Source organism: Crocuta crocuta, unplaced genomic scaffold (assembly GCF_008692635.1).
Source record: "Crocuta crocuta isolate KB4526 unplaced genomic scaffold, BGI_CrCroc_1.0 scaffold231, whole genome shotgun sequence".
Classification (NCBI taxonomy): Eukaryota; Metazoa; Chordata; class Mammalia; order Carnivora; family Hyaenidae; genus Crocuta; species Crocuta crocuta.
In genome coordinates this window covers 6,554,077-6,576,825 of record NW_027528357.1, presented here as the reverse complement: position 1 = coordinate 6,576,825, position 22,749 = coordinate 6,554,077, and the positions used below count along the sequence as shown (strand labels likewise).

The following is a 22,749-nucleotide window of genomic DNA, read 5'->3' as shown; positions in this document are numbered from 1 at the left end:
TTGATCAGTAAGCAGTTGTAGGTTATTTTGAGGAGAAGGGGACAGAATCCGGGAAGAAGGTTTTCTGTGTTGCTGAAAAAGTCTGTCTTAGCAGAATGGGAGGTTCATAGTGTTTTGTGAAAACTAAATGTTTGCACCAAGACTGGTACATTTTTATTTTATTTTATTTTATTTTATTTTATTTTATTTTATTTTATTTTATTTTTATTTTATTTTTTTGAGAGACAGAGAGAGAAAGAGAGGGAGCAAGTGAGTGAGGGGCAGAGAGAGAGAAAGAGAGGTGGGGCTTGTGTTTGCCTGAAGCAGGGCTCATGCTCACTTGATGTGGGACTTGAATTCAAGAACCATTTGATTGCAACCTGAGCCAAAGTCAGATGCTTAATAGACTGAGCCACACAGTCACCCAAGACTGGTATTTTAAAAGAGGCCTACACCATGTGGGAAGAGGGATGGGCTAAGAGAGCATTGTCACCAGAAAGAAGACTTTGCAGCCTTCTCTTGTCATGTGTTCATTTTAATCTGGCCTTCAAAAACAATGTTTTTGATTCTTTGCTTAGATAAACCTTTGCTTAGATGGCTGTGCACTGTTGACTTCCAAACTCTCTATTCAGTTCAAAGCACTTTGGAGGGAGAACAGGTTAAATAGTAAGTGGGCAGTTACAGTGGATTGTACATACACTAGTGGTGATTTCAGAGTGGGGAACATGTCAAGTCTGTCATTGCAAAGATAATTTAGAGGAGAGATATTAAATCTCATTTTTGCTGCTGTTCTAAACCCGTTTCTCACACGGCCCAGGCAGGAGTGGTCTTCTTTGGATAGGACCCAACAAGGCTGCAGGTTTTGGGAAAGAAAGAATGTCCTGCTCTCTTCAAAGAAATGTTCTTGGAGGGTGGCCTGGGTTGTTTTCCTTTAAGATTTTCTAGAGTGAACAGATGTAACAATTTTCTATAATTTGCCTTGGTGCAGATGCTGAAAGAGAGCATTCACAATAAAATATATGCAGTATATGTAATTTCACTTGGATGTTCTGGGGTTTTAAAGCAAAAATGTGTACCTGCAAGCTGTTTTATGGTTTCTCAGTCATAATTATCTCTGTTACACAGAAGGCTACAACTGCAACCCCTCCTTTGTGGGCAAGCGTTCCAAAAATATCTTGATAATTTTGCGTATTCAGCAAGGCATGGTGTTCTCCCTGGGCTGGCTGGGGAGCGGTGTTAACATGTTCAGTTTCTCTTTGTGATGAATTTATGAAGTAACCACACCCACAGGGAGGATGGTGGATAATCTTCAAAAGGATCCCCAACTAGAATGGGTCTCAAGTAGGAAATGCTGCAAAAGAACTTCAGCTGTGAAGTTCACTTCAGTTCTGACTGCAGATGACACTTATCTATTGAAACTGCATTATTACACTGATAAAATAGGAGGAAAGTGGTGGAGAAGGTGGGGAGAATTCTTAATAGCTGCAGCTTGCTACCTGCCTCTGGGGAGTCTGTGCTTATGCCTGTGATGTTCCTCAGGGGATGGATAAGGAGAGGGGCTGGGGCGCCACTGCGAAGCCAAATCCCCAGACAGTCCATGAGCGAATGCTCCACTGCGTGCGTCCTCTGCCAGCTCAATGGTTGACCCTCCCTCCAATCGTCAGCCCAATTTACCGACTGTTTCATGTGTCCCTGCGCACAGAAGTCTATTTTCCACAGTAATCACAAAACCGGCTGCTACCAGTGCCTTCCACGACACACATGCTCGTTGAGCATCTACTATTGAGCAGTTCAATAGTTACCATTGGGGTTCCATTGGTCCTCTCCACCCAGCACAAACAAGAAGTTTTCTACCTCCACAACGCAGTGGTGGGCACTGTTGTACGGCATAACTGGAATTGAGGGGGAAGAAAAGAAAAGATGCATGAAATTCTCCATCTTAGGACTCGAGACCTTGGCTCCCTAGTTATTTGCTGCCACCAACGGCTGTAAAATGTGAGAGTAACTCAGAAGGAAGAAGGGAGCAGCAGCAGCAGAGCGGGGCACCCGCCGATCTACAGTGGTTCAGCCGTGTGTTCACAGCAGTTTCAAACCCAACCCCTTTTGATTAATTTTACATAATGTTATTCCACAAATTAGTCAAGAACAACCTGTCAGTGTGGCTTCCGAGTCTTAAGTTCTCCTCACCTGCCTGATGATGGGGATAGCATTCCAAACCAATGACTGATACTCCCAAATGGTCAGGGCTGGGGGTTACTTCTTGGAAGAAATAACCCTGCACACACTTGGAGCCATTAAGATGCTCTGCCCAAACTTGGTTTGCTGGCAGTCTTTCCATAAACAGACTCAGGGTGCTTGGTAGCTTTCTATTCCACAGCAATGAGCAAGCTGAATTTCCATACAGTTTTAAGTTTTTAAATTAAGGTCCTGCTGATTTAATGCCTTCTCCAAATGTATACGCTTAATTTCCTGTACAATGTCATTAGCAGCACAATCACACATTTTCTATCTATCTGCTTAGGAGCTCTTCTGTAACAAAGATAAAAACTGTCAGGAACATCACAAATATCCATTCCCCCAGTCTTGCCCTTCTCCCTGCCCCAATGTGGTTGGTGTGAGGAGGGGGTGTTATTCAGAAACCCACCAAAGCCCAGTTGCTCTGTATTTGTTTGTTCTCATTTATATTTTCTTTTGGGAGACACACACAGTGAGAATAGGACAGCCCTGTCACCCCATGTGCTGTGCGGTGTTGGTGTCTGCTATTATAATATCATATGGCAAAGGTAAACTCGCACAGAATTAGTTATCATCTCACATGCCGTGGTTTGGACCCAGTGACACCAGTAGGAAAAATGATGTCCTTGTTCAGCTCATCATATGGGCACCTTAAATCTAGGTGAGGACAAATGGGGAGGTGATGTGCATGTTCAGGCAGAGAACTTATTGCTTGACACGGATCAACAGAGCACTTAAGAAACCAGTGCAGTGGGAAATCAATATGAGTCAGGGCCAGCTCTTCCTCTGTGCTCTTCTGCCAATGCTGAAAGAGACAGAGCCTATCTTAGACCCAACTTATTTGGGATGATATATCTCTCTCATTTCATTTTGTGTTTATCATCTTTTCTTTTTCCTCAGAATGCACTTACGCTGGCTGAGATATGTAAATAAAATTAACAAGGGACAGGCACAGCTTTGAAGTCTATAGCATCGCTTCAGAAAGAGCGAATCAGATCCCTGAAGCTTCTTACTAAAGGATTTTAGGAGTTTGGGCTATTTTATGAGTTATTTTTTACTGTGCGTACTCATCATTTTTAAACTTATATCTATAATGCCAGAGGCGTTGGTATGGAAACCCCTGATTTCTGTGATAATGTAGAAATTGGATGTGCCCTGGATTTGTGTGGTCCGTTAATTAGGTCATTGACAAGGAATCATCTTGGGGATGCCCGTTTGCCCCTCAATCCTCAGTTATCTCTTTGGAAAATGCTTTTCACCACATAGCTCTGCAGAGATACCATACAGTTTCTCAGGATCCACTGGGGCAGAATATATGTTGAGTTCACTGACCAACTAAGATGGAATATGCTTTGAACACCTTTTTTTTTTTAAATTAAACATCATTGTTTGGATTATGATTCTGGTTCCCAAACAGCAAATACAAAAGTCTGCTGCTCATGTATGATGTATATTGTGTATATTGTGAACATCCTGGTGCCACTCCAGTTCATCATCATGTCAGCTGGGCAGTGTAAACTCACAGCATGGATTACCATCTGCACGCGACTATTCACATGAGATGTGAGGAGGAGAATAGAGGCCATTGACTATAACCAACGAGTGTATGACTGCCACTCTTTCAATATTTAAATTTTTGGTCAGTACAATGCCCAAACCTTATAAAAACGAAAAACTGCATTATCACCTTTTTAACCAGAAGTCCAGCTTGATAATAAAGCACAATCTCTGAAAATATAACAACACACGTGCTGTGTTCTTGCCATTTATTTGCTCCCACTCAGGCAAGCAGAAATTAAGTGAAGGAAATAATACATGATTTATTCTTAAGCCTCTTTCTCATTTGATTAACACTATTGTTATGCTTTATGCAAACAAATGAAACTATTGCACTAAACTAACTATTGGAACCCTCAAATAAGAGAGGTCTTTTAAGTCCCAATATAAAGGCTATTGAAGGCATCCTCATTTTTTACTCTTATTTTTAAACCTTGTATGCTATATTTCTTGGCTGAGTATTTTAGTATTCTCATTCCTGAATTATTGTCTTTTCTAAATTATTACCATGAATCACGAGGCTATAAATACACACAAATAACTCTTTGAAATTATTCTGAATGTGGAACGTTCCAAATTTGTTAGAAAAAATCTATATTAAATCAATGTTTGAGTTTTGCAAAAGACCTCATTTGACTTCGGATTAAGCCTGAAGGAAAGCAAAATAAATAGAGCAGCGAGCATGAGCAAACATCTGTTTAAAAGGGCACCGGGTACTGTACATATTGATTACCTTTTAAATAACAGAGAATACACGCCTGACCCTTTCCAGCTTTCTCGAGAGGTGGACACCGGCCTCGCCCTCGCAAACAGGATTGGAGGAGAAGTTTGTACTCATGTTCATATACAGCCCAGTGTGAGTTTTTAGCGTGTCAGTCAGTGAGTTAGAGGGAAAGGGTAAAGAGAAGCTAATCAGGATGAAATGAGATTAAAGGCTGTCTAATTTTACAGCAACTGTGATCCATCAGCCACTGTGAAAGTGACAGTGGAAATGAATGATGGAGACAGACAGGTGGGGCTGTACATTTCACTGATTTATCCTCAAATGCACTGGGCCTTATTTTATTGAGTGAACATGACCGCATTTATCATGACTGTCATCTAAACCCACTTCCCTCCATTTAAAAAGGTCACTTTACTCGGAGGGAGTAGGAGAGAGGCACTTTCAAATCAGATTTAAAATCTCATAACACGTGTTTATAAGGCCCTTTGTGAGAATTCTAAACTTTATTAAACAAACTCAAAGTGCCAGAAGGAAAAGGAAGAAAAAAAGTCAGAAAATAGAAAAAAGAAGAAACCTTTGTTCACCTGAGGGGACACATTCATTTAGTCTCTGAATTGGAAGCAATTTGTATCATTTTTCCCTTTCCTGCTCCAAACACAAGATATTCTATTCTAGTCTGGGAAATTAAATAAAGCACTTACATTTAGTATTTTTAATTAAGAAAGTAGGAGGCAGGTAAATGAACTTGGAGAGGATTTTAAGTCACAATATTTACTCTGCAGAATGACTAATCATCACCCACTCAGTAGATGTTAGGAATTGTTACAAGCTGTCACAATTTACTTATATACCTGTTAATTGTTTTTCCATAATTTTAAGGACATAAAAAAATCTCAGTTACACAAAATCTTTCACCCTTCCCTGTATCAGTGCAATAAAATATCCTGGAATGTTGTGTACAAATTGGTCTTCGTGGATATGAAAATGGAGAGTCAAGCCCTCAGAGTATTTTGTGTTATTTTACATAATACTAACCACCATTTACCAAACATTTATCATGTGTTAGCCACTGTTCAGGTGCCATAAATACAGATAAAGAAATGAAATATGTAATTATATTCATGCATAGTTACCTATATTATATCTCTGAAAATATAACACTTGTGTTTTATTTTTGCCATTCACTTGCATCCATTTAGGCAAGCAGAAATTAGGTAAATAAAATAATATCTGATATTATAGTACATGATAAAATATAATACCTGATAAAGTGTACCAATATTTTATTTACTGATACCTTTGGTTTAATAAAACTGACTCCAAGAGAGGCATTCCTCATTCACTTTATCTCTATGAGAAATACTGACGCCTTGAGAGGTTAAGTCACTTGTTGAAGGTCATACTCCGCTAAGGAGCGGCAGAGAGAGAATCCAAACACAGGGATAACTGGATCCCAACCCACGTTCTTGTCCATTTCACTCTACTGATTTTCAATAGGTATGTTCATCCAACCAGCAAGTAATTACTGAGTACCTGTGTGTTCAATGATGGTGTTCGTGAAATTTCTGCATAATTTTTTGCATTGAATCGTGTTTTAAAAGTTTATTATTTTCGTATTGAAAGGAATCCTTAATCAGAGTGAGTGGATACTCCTACAAAAAAAATTTTTTTGTAAATCCAGATATTCAAACAGTTGGTTTTCTTAAAAATAGGATATTGTTGTTTGATGAAGCCAGGAAAACACTGAACGAGTTAGCCAGTTAAGGATGGGTAGAGTCTACTGGCAGAGAGTTTTTCTTTTTTAAAAAAACAATGAGGTCATATTTCAACCTTGTACGCAGATTCAAAGTATCTCGGGCACATACATCCTTTTCCTGACATACAAAACATGTAGAGGGCTTGTTGAATTTATGAAGGCCTTATATTCTGTTAGAAATCCACACTACTCTGTTTCCTCCCATATATATCAAAGCAATATATATCTCTTCCAGCAGAAAGTATAGGTATCATCACAAAGTTTCATGAACATCCAAAGAAGGGATTACATATGGCTAAGCCAAGTTTATAGGATTGCTAAATAAATAGTTATTGAATACTTATCATTTTGCTGTAACATTTATGGGGGGCTTGATTTCCTGTTGGCCTCAGATATATAGACTTGTAAAACTGTCAACTATGACATACTTCTTAATTAAAAAAAATTAATGTCCATGGTAAGAATACAATCTTATTAAAAGTAAAGATGTGTAGGACCAGTAAGGTTTCCTCCTATCCCTGTGCCTCAGCCTACCTCTACTATAGAGGCTATCACCATTACCACGTTCTTGGATTTTCCTTTCCTTTCCTATATAGACAGGAGTCATTTCCTTTAATACAAATAGCTGTGGCATACTATGAACATACTGTTTAGTACCTTCCTCTTTTGCACTCAAGAATGCATTCACTTACTCTTTCTCCACCAACCAAATATTTGCCCAGCTGCTACTCTATGCCAGGCAATGTTCTGCCTGCTGGGGTGGTTGTGGTGGAAAAGAGCATCAAGGACTGTGCTAGTCGGGAAGCACATAGTGAAATGCACACAAATAAACAGGCCCTTTTTTTTCAAATGACAGGTGCAATGAAGACAAGTAAAGCAGGGTCAGAAGAGAGAGAGCGACAGGGGGTAGGGGTGTTGATAGTGGTTAGGGAAGGCCTTTATAAGCAGACTTTTGACTCATCTCAAACTGCCTGAGGTAAACCAGGGAACCAGGCAGGGTAAAGGTTCAGGAATAACAAACACAAACACAAACACATCTGAGGCACAGATGTGGGATGATTCTAGAATGCAAGAGGACCAGAACAGAGAGAGCCGAGATGAGGTCTAGGTGGGAGACTAGGGGCAGGCCAAGTGCAAGGATGCAGGCCCCGTCAGAAGAGAATACTTGGATTGTCCACCACTGCATTTTTTTTTAATGGCCGCACAGTGTTCCGTTTGATGGAGATCCTATAATGTATTCCATTCTTAATTCATTCAACAAGCATTTACTCAACACTCATTATGTGCAGACACTTTTCTGGTTGCTGATAATGCAACAGGGAACTAAGCTCGCATAGAGCTTACATTACAGGGGAAAGAAGTATGTAAACAAATACATACTGAACAGGAACACAGCCAAATGAAAATAGATGACATCAGGAGAAAGAAAATGGGATGATGTGTTACAGAGCGAATGCCTGGTTATTGTTCCAGCTGGGGTGGCCAGGGGATGGCATTTAAGATAGAGAATGAAGGGTGAGAGGTAGGCACCATTATAAAACAAGGGCAAGGAGTCCATGCAGAGACCCTGAAGCACAAACGAGCTGGATGTGCCTGAGAGGCCAAGGGCAGCCTCTGTGTCTGGAACTCTGAGGTCGTGGGATGAAGTCAGGAGGCAGGCAGAGGCTGGGTAGACGGCTGTCATAGGCCCAGTTAAGTGGTTTGGGTTTCATTCTTAGCATGATGGGAAGGCATTGGAGGGGTTTTTAGCAGCTGAATGACATAATCTGATGTATGTTTATAAACATTACTCTGGCTTCTATAGATGTGAGACTGAAAGGGGAAAGAGGGACACTGAACAGGGTACCCTTTCTGTGATCGGGATGAGAGATGACAGACACCTGAGCAGGAAGCGGTGCTAAGGATGGAGAGAAGGGACACGTATTGAAGGTCTTTGCTCTAACGGTGCCCTGTTATGTCCTTGCAGGTACACAACATGCACACACAGGAGTTCATCTGTAGGAACGATTTCCTCCCAGGGAAATTTCTGGGCCAAATCATGGCTGCGTTTTAGATTTTGTTGGATATTGTTACACTGTACCCCTTTTTACATTTGAATCTTTGCCAGTATGGTAGGTGAACAATTGGTATCAAGTTAAAATGTAAATATGTACGTATTTAATTATGCTAAATTTGAACGTCTTTTCATAAATTTAAAAATCTGCTTTTCATATATATTTTTCTGTCGAGTTTTCCATTTCATGATATCAGAATTTATGTTACTTATAATTATGTGATTTGTGTTTTTGATGTGTTCTTTTCTATGGAGCTATCTAGACTGGCAAAATAAACGATATTCTGGAAGCGTGATGTTGCTAGAATATATATTTGTAAAATATATACTCATTGAAGCAAATTCAAATAGCAATTACATGCTGTTGAAAACAAATATAAAAGAAAGATGCCTCACTTTAATAATATTGAATGAGTATTCCTTCTTTGCCATAGGATCATATAGGAATTTTTAAAAACATTTTCTTTAACTTTATCATAAATGTAATTGAGAAACATAAATAGTTTAAAAATTTACTAGTTAGTTTAATCCTACCCTCCAGTGTTTCTGTAAAGACTTAGCAACGTAGCCAGTGACTGGTGATAGAAACAGATACATAATAAAACATCTTGCATGAAGCAGGTGTTTGATAGATACTGTTGAATAAATAATCCACAGAAAAGGCCCTATTTTTTTTTTCTGTCATATTTGGACTGTACTATTTCTGTAAACTACCAATAGTAGTTTGCATATTTGGGGATGACTTGAGCACTGTGGACAATTAGTCTGGAAAATTAAGCCCCGTAAGAAATCTACATGGTCTGGATTCAATGGTGAGTTGGTTGAAGTTCTGAATGAAACCAAAGGTTAACAACATTTTCTCCCTCATCCCCAACTTAGTTCTGCACATCCTGAGCCAGGATCCCATAGTCCCGCAGGAAACAAAAGTATTGGAATGAGTTCATTATATTTATATTTATTTATATTTATATTTTTTTCTGAAGAAAGCGCAGGTGTATTAGGTTTTGGAAGTTTTGCATGAACCAAGAGAAGTTTTTTCTCTCTTATAGTTCGAAATTGTATCTTAGGAAGAGTTTTCCTGACAATGAGTATTACTTTGTTACTTCCTGAACCTTGCAACTATGGTACTAAATTCATGCCTTTATTGTAGACTTGACAAGTCATCACAGTATATTAAAATTTTGTTTTGTCGCCACTAACGGATCTGTGAGCAACTTGAAGCCAGACTGTGTCATCTTTATTGCTGTATCTCTAGCACAGTGCCCAATACCTAGTGCCCAGGCATTGCTATAGCTTTGACATCCAATACTAATTAGAAATATTGGTGAGTCAATAAATGTTAGCAGCATGAATGAATGAATGAATGCCAGCCAAAGAGACAGTAGAATTTACTTCTTCGGAGGGTGTGAAAAATATGATGAGTCTCAGAAGATGTGAAATAGGGAGGGCTTGAAGGAAGAAAAGGAAGAGAGGAAGGAAGAGGTGCCTTAGATGACTTCTAGAAGAGATGTCCCCCTGTAAGCCATACATATGTTTTAAACAAAGGAAGTTTGTAAGTTCCTCAGAAACTGTGACATATTTCTTTAGGAGCTATCATGGATTTAATTGTGCCAAGGTCAAAGGTTTTCAATAAATCCTCATTGAATTACAGTTTTAGCTCTGAGCTCTGGGGAACTGCTAACAATAAGCTTAAAATAGACTTCTATTATCTATTTAAGCAAAACTGACTTTCAAAGTCTTATTTTTATTTTAATTAGAATATTTTCACTAATTTGTTTGTAAATTATGACTGTGTTTTGCCATATCGACCGCTTAATTTTGGATACTTCCTGGCATGTTAGTTGGACATTAAATGTAGTTTGATTTTCACTTTTGGAAAGGAAAAATATCTTTAGGAATAAAAGCTTCAGTCTCTTCTGACAATTAGGTTTTTTTTTTCTGTTTTATAAAGTGTTGTGTTTTCAGGGACAGGTTGATGAAACGTGCATGTGCCTTGGTGTTTACCCCTTCCTATGAGCCAATGCAATGGTTTCCTAGTCTTCTCTTTCTGGGGGAGTGAAAAATTGTATTTTTCGTTCTACATCTAAAACGTGTCACTAAAAATATCGTAAACTCTTTAAATGAATTAAAGTAGCAGAGCAGCACATACTATTTAAAGCACTGAAAATGAGACCATTCATAAAGCTCAATGGAGCTGGAACTATTTACCCTTTGGACAGTATAACAGCAGGGTAGCAAATATGGTGGTCAAATAGTTTGAAGTCTTTTAGATGATGGCCGCCCTGTTGTCCCAAATTATTGAGGACAGGAGGAAGGGAATGGGTGTGGTCTGTATGATGGGGATTTATGAAGAAGAGTGTTTTGGGTACAGATCCCATAAACTCAATATTGGAAGTGAACACTAGTGGTTCACATGAAAAGCCATGAGATGCCAACATCACTTGTCTATCAACTCATTTGTGCATTGATTTCATTGAAAAACATTATGGAGGAACCGGTAGTTATCGTGCTAAACTCTGGGACACCGTTCCTGTATTCCAGATGTCACAGTGTAAGAGAACATATGAACAGGGACCCAGAACGCACAGGGTTCTCGAGGAAGAGCAATAGAAGTACCAGGGGGAAATGACTAAAACTTCAGGGACAAAGAGACGCTTAAGCTAAACCATAAGGCTAAAAGGCATTTTCCAAGTTGTCACAGCAGCAAAAGTCCTTGTCAGCAAAAGGAACACGGATTCAACAAATATTGACCTCTTCCCATGTGCTAGCACTTGGACTAGACACTAGTGACATTATTTTTATTCTTGTTAGATTATTGTATAAAAATTGATTCTTAAAATTAGATCAGTTTCCAAAATGTTCTTAATATTATGATCATATTACTATAATATGAATTGTTTTGTTGAGACCAGAGGAAACGTGTTTGGGGACTGTGGGAACAAATAAAAGGGCTGGACCATCATCTGTGCTGTCTTTTTAGACAGCTGTCCTATTGCCCAACTCGAATTCCCTCTGGAGCACTGTCTCCTTAGACAATCCAGCAGTAATGGCCTCTGCTCTAATTAAATCTCTCCCAACATTTGGAGTCACCTGCTCGTTCTAGAAGCAGTTGGTGGGATTATCAGAACAGCGAGCAGTACTTTTGTTCCTTGCAGACTATCATTCACCGCATTTGCTCTTGTGTTGTTATGCTATTGCACTCGTTTGACTTCAAAGGATATGTCACCGCAAAGATGCAGATACATTCCTCCCATGGACGTGTCAAGGTGTGTGCCTGTGTACATTAACACAAGGTTGTGTGTGTCAAATCTGGGAAATACTAGGGCAGCTGAGCCTCGCAGTGACGATTATATGGAGTCAATAGTTTATAATACACAAAAGAAATTAAAGTGCAGCCCACGGTCTTAGGAGATGAGCCCCATGTTGGGTGGTATTTGCCATGGAAAGGCACCTAGAACCGTCTTGAGAAAGTTCTGAAATCTGTATTTCTGGGGAAAAGTGGAGAATTGTAGCAGTGTGGATCTAAAGAGAGAATATGTAGGGAAAAATGATGAATACTGAAGTTGCCTTTTCACCTTTTTTGGCACCATTTTTACTGGCAAAACTAGACAGTCATTGAATGCTAAGTGATATTTACTTGTAAATATATTTATGAATGTGCATGAATATTTGGCACTTTTCCTGTCTTAGAATTTAGGCTGACACCCTAAGGCTGAAGCTAATTTAAAGGTATATGCCAGGCCATCTAAGCAGGACTAGCCAAAAGTGGCCCCTGGTTACATGTGTATACACACACACACACACACACACACACACATGCACACATACATACACATGCACACTTGCACACCTCTATTTAGCCTGTAAATACAATAACATGGAAGACTATTAATGAGTGAGGAATTTTCCTTAAGAGAATGTTGTGGGAATTTGCGGGAGCCTTGGACATTTTCCATCTGCAGGAGAACAGAGTGCTCCTCCCACCTCCACCCCGAAGACAAATCAAAGACTGGTGGAAGATTCTTGGGCCAGATGTTTCTTTGTCTCTTGGGGCTTGGCAGGCACAAAGAGAAGTCTGAAGGCAATAAGCTGGTAGGAGCCATCTGGGATGGGAGTGTGGAGGGAGACAGCTGGGGAAGAAGTGGCCTGCATTTGTGGATTTGGTGGGGCAATGGTACCTACTACCTTCCTGTGCCCTGAGCTAGTGCTTGGGAAGCTTGCGTGGCTAGAGCTGCCATGCAAGAATCCAAGAATATTAATTTCTAGGTCAAGGTGACCCCAATAGAAGCTATGTGGTGGGTAGCCCACGGTATAGTAGAAAAGTCTTCAGAAAGAGGTTTATAACAGAACCCATTATGACAGCTCATCCATACAATGATGAGCAAGGGCTAACACCGCAGGCCTGAGACTGCTATCCATAGAAAAGCCTAGCCTTTCTTAGAAAAGTTGACCTTTGGCTGATGTCAGGGAATTTAGATTGCAGGGTTATTCTCACTACCTTAACTGAGAGTGGCTATTTGTGCCCGAATTGAAAAACAAAGTGATTTATCCTGAACATCTGCCTTTTTTTCTGGGAGTATGGAATTTTGGATGTCTATCTGATCAGTACTGAGTCTCTCATGAGCTTCACTGGCAGACAATGTTTCGCCGTGTTGCTGTAATTGGATGCTGGAAGAAATGAGTGTGTGCAGGGGACTCTACTGGGAGAGGACTCTTGGAAGCTTGCACCTGGTTTCCTCCAGACTTTGCCACATGCACCTTTTTCCTTTGCTGATTTTGCTTTATATGTTTTCACTGTAATAAATCACTGCCGTGAGTATAACTATATGCTGATCCTGTTAGTTCTTCTAGTGAATTGCTGAACCTAAGGTGGGGGGGGGGTTACTGGCAATCTCTGATACGATAGGAGACATAGAATCTTCAAGCGTATTTAGAGAATAAGGTTTAGATTTAACATCCCGTATAACTGAGGAGGCTTTAAGAATGTCCTGAGGTTGTAGCCCCAAGAGAGGTGTGACATCCAATAGAGAGGTTTTGAAAAATCAGTGGTTAGAAAAAATCAAGCTGTTTTTAGTGAAGCTCTGTCAGGAAGCTGTTTATGGATGCATATATTTATGACAAGACTGCGTCTGGACTCCTGAGGAACCCTCCTAGCTGGAGAGGCATGGGCTCCAGATTTGCTTGGGTTGGAATCAATGTGTAAATCTCTCCTGAGAATCTACTGGTGGCCAGTTCTGTCCTGTCAGAGGTGCTAGAGGATTTGTCGGAGAAATGGACACTATAGCCCTTTTAAGTTTCCTCAGAAAACTTACATTCTAGTTGAAACACTAAATAGGCATATGTGAGACCACTTGGAAGGAATATTGCAGTGATGAAGGAGCATTATGTCACAGAAATCTGAAGAAGGAGGAAGTCCCTGAGCCTTGGCTTAGGTAGCGACGTGCTGCTGCCTTCCATGTCCTTCTAGCCATCCCTTCTTCTACGTCTTCACAGGGTGCCTTACATATCTTTTGGGTGGGGGAACCAGAAATGGGGCACTTGGGTGGCTCGGTTGGTTAAGTGTCTGACTCTTGATTTTGGCTCAGATCATGATCTCATGGTTTGTGTTTGAGCCCCATGTAGGGCTCCTTGCTGGCAGCCTGGAGCCTGCTTGGGATTCTCTCCCTCCCTCTCTCTCCAGCGCTACTTATACATGCACGTGCATGCATCCTTTCTCTCAAAATAAAGAAATAAACTTAAAAAAAGAAAAAAACTCAGAAAATGCAAACTTCTTTCATCCTGCTGGCCCTCCCAGCTCTCCTTAGAGCACCCCATATCCCTGGGCCCCAAAGCTAGGCTCATTGTCACAGCACTGAACACAGTGAATGATTGGTCCCATGAGGGTCCCATGACCCAGCCAGTCCCTTCAGAGGGGTTTTCGAACTGGCGCTGATTAAAAAAAAGCCTTTTACTGACCACAGATCCCAGAGCTTCTCGTGGCAACAGAGTAAGTCTGAACAAATGAGCTTGTGCAGTGAGGAGAAAAGAGACTTACAGAGAAAGAATCCTGAGAGGATGTCAGCGTTTTGTTTCTGAGTCCTGTGTAAGGCTGCTGCCACCCTGCCCTCCTGATGATGCATCAATTCTCTTTCCAATAGCCTCCTGCCTCCCTACTGTCACTGTGTTCCTTTTTGGCTTAGTCTTCCTAGGGCGCACATAACGATCCTTCCATCTGAGTCAACTCAGATGATGACACTCATTTCTATTTGGTCTTTTCTCTGCATCTCGTCACCCTTAGAATTAAACATTCAAGTTTTCAGAATGGCCTACAAGGACCCTATGGCCTAGCTGCGGGCCACGTTCTCAACCATCTTTTCTATCACTCTCCCCTCACCAGGGGTGCTCCAGCCATACTGGTTTCCCTGGGATCTCCCCAATACCACAAACACATTCCTGTTTGAGGGCCTTTGCACCAACTGTTCTCTCTGCCTCTGTGTTCTTTCTTTGTGTATTCTCATGGCTCACTCCATCGCTTTATTCGGGTGACTGCTAGAAGGAGAAACCTGCCCTGACAGTCCCATTACAAAAAGACTCACTTGTCATTCATCACTTCTTTACTCCGCTTTAATGTTCCTAATAGCACTCGATGATGCCTATCATGATATAAAGTTTTTGTTTGTTTATAAACCATTTCTATACTCACAAGTAGGCGATATACTAACATACTAGCTGCACGCTGCATGACTGTCGTGCCCACCACCAAGTCCCTAGTGCTTAGAACAATGTCTGGTGCATAGTGGGCACCCAGAAAATATTTGTTAATGATGAAATAGTTTATCTTTTTATTTTATTTTATTTAAAAAACATTTTAACGATTATTTATTTTTGAGAGTCAGAGAGAGACAGAGCATGAGCAGGGAAGGGGCAGAGAGAGGAGACACAAGATCTGAAGCAGGCTCCAGGCTCTGAGCTGTCAGCACAGAGCCTGAAGTGGGGCTCGAACCCACAGACCTGTGAGATCATGACCTAAGCTGAAGTCGGACGCTTAACCGACTGAGCCACCCAGGCGCCCCAATGATGAAATAGTTTAAGTTATGTTGAATTGCATTTTTGTGACTCAAAACCAATACTTTTAAATTTTAGATGGAGGTGTAAAGCAGTATGGTTAAGGTGAAATAGTAATTCAATAAGCATGTGGCTTTAGCTACTTAGTTCAATACTGGAGACTTATGTCAATTTACCTTTTAAAAGGGAAGATGGTATAGTGCCACATAGATCTGGGTTTTATATCATTTAACTGTGTGAGCTTAGGTGTTTTGATTTTCTCCATCAATAAGATGTAGATTATGATATCTACCTCAAAGGGCTATTGTGAACATTCAATTAAGTTGGATAACTTACGTAAAGCACCAGGCTCATCAGACAAGCTATAAAAGTTAGTTCCTTTATTATCCCCTTTCCACTACCAAATATGTTTACATTGTTTAATTTTACAAAAGGCAAACCATTTCCAGACAAGCAAAGTTCCATTACTTGTGATATTAACTAAGTAATAAGAGGATGAAATTGTTAAAGCATAGATTTGATATTGAACTGACTTAAAATACAGTTTTGACATATTGGAGTCAGAATGTGTGGTTCTAAGAAGATCACATCTGGATATGTGGATAGGATGAAGTGGCCCAGGTCTCTACAGTTTCAAGAGTTATATTGGTGGTGCTTACAGTGGTTTAAACTAACTTCCTAAGAACACACAGTACATGAGGCTAAGAGATTTCAGTTAGTGTTTACTTAACATATAATATACACAGCTACTATGTGCTGTGTGTGAAACACAGAAGAACGTGAGCACAGACCCTGATCCCTCCCAACAGGAGAAAAATTTACACACAAATGTACATTTAATGCAAAGCAGACTATAGTTAATGATATGATAGAGGTCCAAAATTCAGAGAAAGACAAGACAAATGAAGAGTAATTATTTTAGTTGTCCTGGAAAATAATACTACAGGTGGATGTGTGTTGAGTCCATGCAGGAAGACTGAACCAATGCAGAGAGGCTCGAGGAATTCCAGTCAATGCCATCCATGTGCAGAGAGGCATGGTGGCTGGGGAACTGTGAGGCAGTTTTGTGGGGCAGGAGTGTAAAGTTTGAGGAGCAATGGGATGTAACGTAGAAAACTTAGCAAGAGACAAGGTCACAGAGGTCCCCAAATACCAAAGAGTCTGCCACTCTTACCTGGGAAGCATGGAAGGTTTAGGGAGGGGAATAAAGCATAAAGTATGTGAACAGGTAATAGATCCTGTCCTTTGATCTTGCTAACATCCTTGCCCTACCTGGGTATATTTCTGCCAAAGTAAAAACAGCCATCATCTTAAAGCTCATACATCCAACGAGACAGAGAAAGTTCTATAGGGGGAAAAAATGAAGAGTAGGAACACTTTCCAGTGTCTACCCAGAAAAATAAAACATAACCACATGTAAAGGCTAAGAGGCAAATAAAATGGGAGACTGAGACATCAAAGGAGAAAAAAGAAAGACCACTAACGATATAGGCATTATTTGTGGAGAGAGACTAGGCAAGAAAATGTTTATATAATAAAGGGTGAAGAAGAGAGGGAGTAGTCCTAATAACTAAGAAACTAGGCATAGCTGTAAGCAAGGTTGTCATTCAAACACTACTTCCAAATTGGATTTGAATGATCTTTCCCCTCATGTTGATAAAATAGGGAGTAAGAGTACATCTACCCTGCAGAATGATGACTGTTCTATGCATTGTGACCCAACAAGGTTTGAATCACTATTTAGCTCCGACTCTTCAATAAAGTAGCTAATGAATTATCCTTTTTCCTCAGAAGGAATGTCTGAGTCTCAAAGGTTAATAGAAAGGCCTAAATCCATTAAGCCCGCCTCCTTCTCACTGCCCTTCAGAGCCCATACCCCTCATGTCTTCACTTCCACCCTGACTCAGCTTAGATGTCACTGCTTATCTTCATAATAATTTTCTGGCTTACATACTCAATTCTCTTGTTCCTACTTGCAGTCCCAAACTAGATCTTGGTTATATCCAGCCCTATGTCAACACCCACACAACTGAATGTGACTGGAGATATTTATACCACCATGTGAACAGTCCTCATTTTATTTTACTAATTAATTTATTTTTTGTTTGCTTAATTTACCCTTTGTCTTAGAAACTTAAAAAGACACACAGGAAGGTGTGTAAAAGGAAAGGCCTCCTTTCCCCTTCCCCCTAACCCTCCCTCTCCAGAGGCGGTATCCAGACCTGTCCTTCCTACCATCCATTTTTAAACTTCTGCGTAAATAAAAGGCCAGGTTTGGGCTTGTTTCTTTTAGTAACCAGAATCATGCTATAGGTATTGTTTTTAATGTGCTTGTTGAAGATGTTCCCAATCTGACACACTTCTTTTTTTTTTTTCTCATTTTCAAAAAAAATGTTTGTTTGTTTAGAGAGAGCATGAGCTAGGGTGAGGCCAGAGAAAGAAAGGGAGAGAGAGAGGGAGAGAGAGAGAATCCCAAGCAGGCTCCTTGGTGTCACTACAGAGTTGGTCTCATGAACTGTGAGATCATGATCTGAGCTGAAATCATGAGTCAGATGCTTAACCCACTGAGCCACCCAGGCGCCCTTCCCAACACAGCACATTCCTTTCTTCCATTACATATTCCACATAATTTGTGTCACCATTTGGGTTGCTTCATTCTGTTATAATTATGCCCACTTTTGAGCACAACTTTAAGTATAGGGGCTGGAATTTGAGGGAGAATCTCAGTTTGAGTCCCTGTTGCTCTGAGGTGAAGACATATTGATTTGGCGTTAAGTAAGTGGCAGGCAGTGCACATTGACTTGGGCAGGAGGGCGGCCGGGCATAGATTTGGGACCGACAGGCTGATGGCACTGTGTGTGACAGGAAAGTGGCTAGTTTTGCTCTGGGTTTAGAACAGGCTTCGTTTTAAATATATATGCATATATATTTAAGTTTTTATTTATTTTGTGAGAGACAGAGAGAGTGGTTGGGGGAGGGGCAGAGATACAAGGAGATAGTGAATCCCAAGCAGACTCTGCACAGTCAGCATGGAGCCCTATGGGAGGTTCAAACTCATGAACCCAAGAGTCGGATGCTTAACCAACAGCCACCCAGGTGCCCCAGAACTGACCTCATTTTAAATTCATGATATTGTTGCCTGAATTTCCTACCATGTTTCTCTAGACCACTCATTATCTCATTCTTTTAGATCAAGGGTTAACAAACTATGGCCCTTGTGTCAAATCTGGCCAACCACCTCTTATTGTAAATAAAGTTTTATTGAGACACAGTCACAACCATCAGTTTATATATTGTCTATGGTTGCTTGCTTTCATGTTGCAACGGCAGAGGTGAATAGTTGTGACAGGTACCTAATGGCCTGCAAATTATAAAATATTTACTATCTTGCCCTTTTCAGAAAAAGTTTTCTGACCTCTGTCCTAAATGATGATTTCACATCTTATTCTCTCTCCAACTCTTTAACATCTGCTCCTTGACTTACTTTTAGCTGATAACCTTGCTTTCTATTTCACTAAGAAAATAGAAACATTTAGAAAGAACTCCTACAGGCTCACAGCATCATACCTACCAAATTACCTGTGCTGGTATATCTATGCTCTGCTTTTGCTTTTGTTTCCCTTTGTTATTAAGGATGGATGGGCTGCCCCTGCTCCTTTCTAAAGTCAAGCCCTCTATTCGTGTCCTAGGTTCCATTCTCTCTCAACTACTCGAGGATATTTTCCCAGCAACATTATCATGTCTCATATTAGTCTTTTCCTGCTTTATCAATTCTCTCCTATCAGCAGAGAAACATGCTGGTAAACTGCCACCTTAAAAAATTTCCTTGGATCAGTCTCCTCTTCTTCCTACCCATCTCATTTCTCTGTTTCTCTTTACATAAACAGTCCTTGAAAGAGTTGTCTTTACTCAAAGTTTCCAATTTTCCCCCTCCCATTTCCACTTAAACTCTTTCCATTAGGCCATTAGCTTCATCGTTCCCCTGCAACAGCTGTTGTTGCATTAACATCCAGTGCTCATCTCACAGGATATATCTGCAGCATCTGACGTAATAGATCACTGTCTCCTCCACATGTGTCCTTCTGGGAGGCCATTCTTCCGGCATCCTCCTTCTACCCTCTTGGCCATTCCTTGGTCCTTCTTCTTTCTGCTTCCTTCTCATCTCCTCAGTCTGTAAACGTTGGCATGCCCCAAGAGCACACCCTTTACGTCTCTTCTCACTTCTACCCATATTCACTACCTCTATGATCTTCCAGCCATATGACTATAGCTCCTCATGGGTATCAGATGGACTCTCCAACGTCACACGCTCCCAATCAAGTCCCTGGCTTCCCCTCCAAACACTGCTTTCCAACTAAGTCAACGTCAACTCTGTCCTTCCACTTGCTCAAGACAAAAAACTGAGTGGGCATTTTTGACTTCTTTCTCTCATATTATGCTTGATAAAATACAGTATTTATTCCCCTTGGGATTAGAAGTATCCTTTTAGATTTTTCTTTGCCTACTCAGAAATAAAGGTGGAATATGACATATATGCTTTTCTAATCTGCTCTTTTTCACTGTGAATATATGGTAAACCATTTTCATTTCAAAAATATAGATTTTTGTTAATTGTTTTTAATAGTGGTAAGCTATTTTGGGGTGGGGGAATGAATAAACTAAAATTTATTCAACAATCCCTAACTGTCCAAGTTTGAGTTCAGTTAATTGCTATGATAAACAATACTGAAGTGAATATCTTTGAACATGAATGATTATCTCCTTAGAAAAAAATTTTTAGAAGTAGGACTGCTGAAATCCAGACCATTATATTTCTTTTAAAAAAATCTATCTTTTTATGTACGTATAAATATAAATAGATATTTATTCAAGATCCCTAAGTGAGAGTGGTATACTCATAGTCATTGTTGAAAGTTATATAATAAACGATAACTTAATAATGCTTTTACTGATTACATTTGAATTGCAGTTATTAATCCAGTGTATGCAGATGACATCACAGTTTCAGTCTACAGAGAACAAGCCTTGTGAGGGTGAATTCAAAGACCCTTTGCAACGATTCTTGGCTCCCCAGGAGTTCACAGACTGGCAGCCACAGCTTTAGTTGATGATGATTTAGACCCACAATTCATTTGGCATATGATTACAAATGGAACCTCTTTCCTTTTTCATCCAAGTTGCTCACTTCATGCTATAACAAAGTATTCCAGTAGTAATATTAATTCCAGTACTAAGCAGGCAAGAAAAAGTTCTCATTAAAGCAGAGTAATTATAGATACATATCGGAATAAAGTAGGATTTTAACTGTGGGCTATTTAAATTAACTTCCTAGATTGAATCTTTTTATGTGCTGTGAGGGCTTCCCCCTGGAATTCGTGGCAACCACTTCGGTGTTCTTCAGGCTCTCAGAGAAATGTTGAAGAAGAGCTGTCTGTTAATTGCCATGGCTTCAGACACCCACGCTGCATCCTGCTCAGACTCCCCTTCCTTGACTCTTGCAATTTTGAACGGAGCCACTAGATGGCGTACACTGTTCTTTGCTTGCCCCCCGGAAAAAGCACCAAGAACTATGCTTAGATACGGGGCTCTAAGTAAGGCCAACAAAAACAAAGAGGAAAACCACAACAGTAAGACGAAAATTAAGAGGATCTTTTAAAAACTCTGGCGTTCAGAGTAATCCATCTTTACACTTCATACACCTCGGTGTTGAAGGCAATATAGTTTATTTCCTCTTTCAGAACCTCATATGGATAAATACTTAGCAGTGATATTACTTTATGGTAATATTATTAAAGAGGGATATTTAAAGTAGGCCAGATTCTCCAATAATTAAAAGACCAGCAGATAAGGCCTGTGATGTTTATGGGGCACAGATGTAACGAATTAGAATTTACTGCTGCCCTTTTGTCTCCAAGAAACTTTGATCTATGCATCAATATAAACTTGTATTTCTATATATGGTGTACACATGGTTGGGGAAATGATTTGATTTTCTTTTCTTTTTCGGGAACAATTCCACACTGCATTTTTAAATGGTAAACTGTTGTAAGAAGCAAACTTTTTAGAGAAATTGAAGAAATAAAGTCCTTTGCTTTACCTTAAAGTTCTCTCTTGGGTTTTTACAAATACACAGGCATTTAACTATGGATGACTTTTTTTTTTTTTAAAGTAGCTTCAAGATACCTTTTAATCTTTTTTTAAAAATGTTTATTTATCGTGGCGCCTGGGTAGCTCAGTCAGTGGAGTGTCTGACTTTGGCTCAGGTCATGATCTCACCGCTCCTGAGTTCCAGCCCTATGTTGGGCTCTGTGCTGACAGCTCAGAGCCTGGAGCCTACTTGGGATTCTGTGGGTCTCTCTCTCTGTCTCTGCTCCTTCCCTGCTCATACGTGCTCTCTCTCTTTCTCAAAAAAAAAAAAATTAAAAATGTGTATTTATTTTGAGAAGGGGGAGGGGCAGAAGGAAAAGGAGAACAAGAATCTCAAGCAGGCTCCACGCTGTCAGTGCAGAGCTCCTGATGTGGGGCTCGAACACAAGAACCATGAAATCATAACCTGAGCTGAAATCAAAAGTCAGAAGCTTAACTAACTGAGCCACCCAGGTGTCCCTCTTTTCCTCTTCATTGAATTCATTAAAAAAAATTTTAATGTTTATTTATTTTTGAGAGAGAGAGAGAGAGTGTGAGCAGGGGAGGGTCAGAGAAAGAGAGAGACACAGAATCTGAAGACAGGCTCCAGGCTCCGAGCTGTCAGCACAGAGCCTGACGCAAGGCTTGAACCCATGGGCCGTGAGATCAAGACGTGAGCCAAAGTCAGACACTCAACCGACTGAGCCACCCAGGCGCCCCTTGAATTCATTTAAAAAAATTTTTTAAATTGCTTTCAGTTAGGAAGCAAGCATTCTAGGGGCGCCTGGGTGGCTCAGTCAGTTAAGCCCCCAACTCTTGATTTCAACTCAGGTCATGATCTTGCAGGTTTGTGAGAGCTGCGCTGTTAGCGTGGAGCCTGCTTGGGATTCTCTCCTCCTCTCTCTGCCCCTCCCCGGCTCATGCTCTCCCTCAAAATAAATACACTTTTAAAAAAAAGAAGCAAACATTTTAGTGAAGAAAACAAATGGGGTTGCTGGAGGGGAGGTGGGCAGGGAGATGGGCAAAATGGGTGATGGGCAGTAAGGAGGGCGTTGTTGTGATGAGCACTGGGTCTTGTATGTAGATGATGAATCACTAAATTCTACTCCTGAAACCGGTATTATACTATATGTTAGTTGGTTGGAATATAAATTAAAACTTGAAATACTAAAAAAAAAATAAATAAATAAGAAAGGATAAAAAAAAACCAACCCTCCTCCCCCTAACCTTAAAATACTCTCTCAGATTTTTACGAATAACACAAGCATTTAAACT

At 40.2% G+C, this 22,749-nt stretch overlaps 1 protein-coding gene across 1 annotated transcript in view; it reads right to left on the bottom strand.

Moving 5' to 3' along the window:
- KLHL14 (kelch like family member 14) overlaps window positions 1-22,749 on the bottom strand; it is a 100,096-nt gene that overhangs the window by 21,669 nt on the left and 55,678 nt on the right. Inside the window, exon 3 of the mRNA XM_077753846.1 lies at window positions 1,782-1,871. Within this exon, the coding sequence (XP_077609972.1) occupies window positions 1,782-1,871 (90 nt within the window). The remainder of the gene's footprint in view (window positions 1-1,781; window positions 1,872-22,749) is intronic.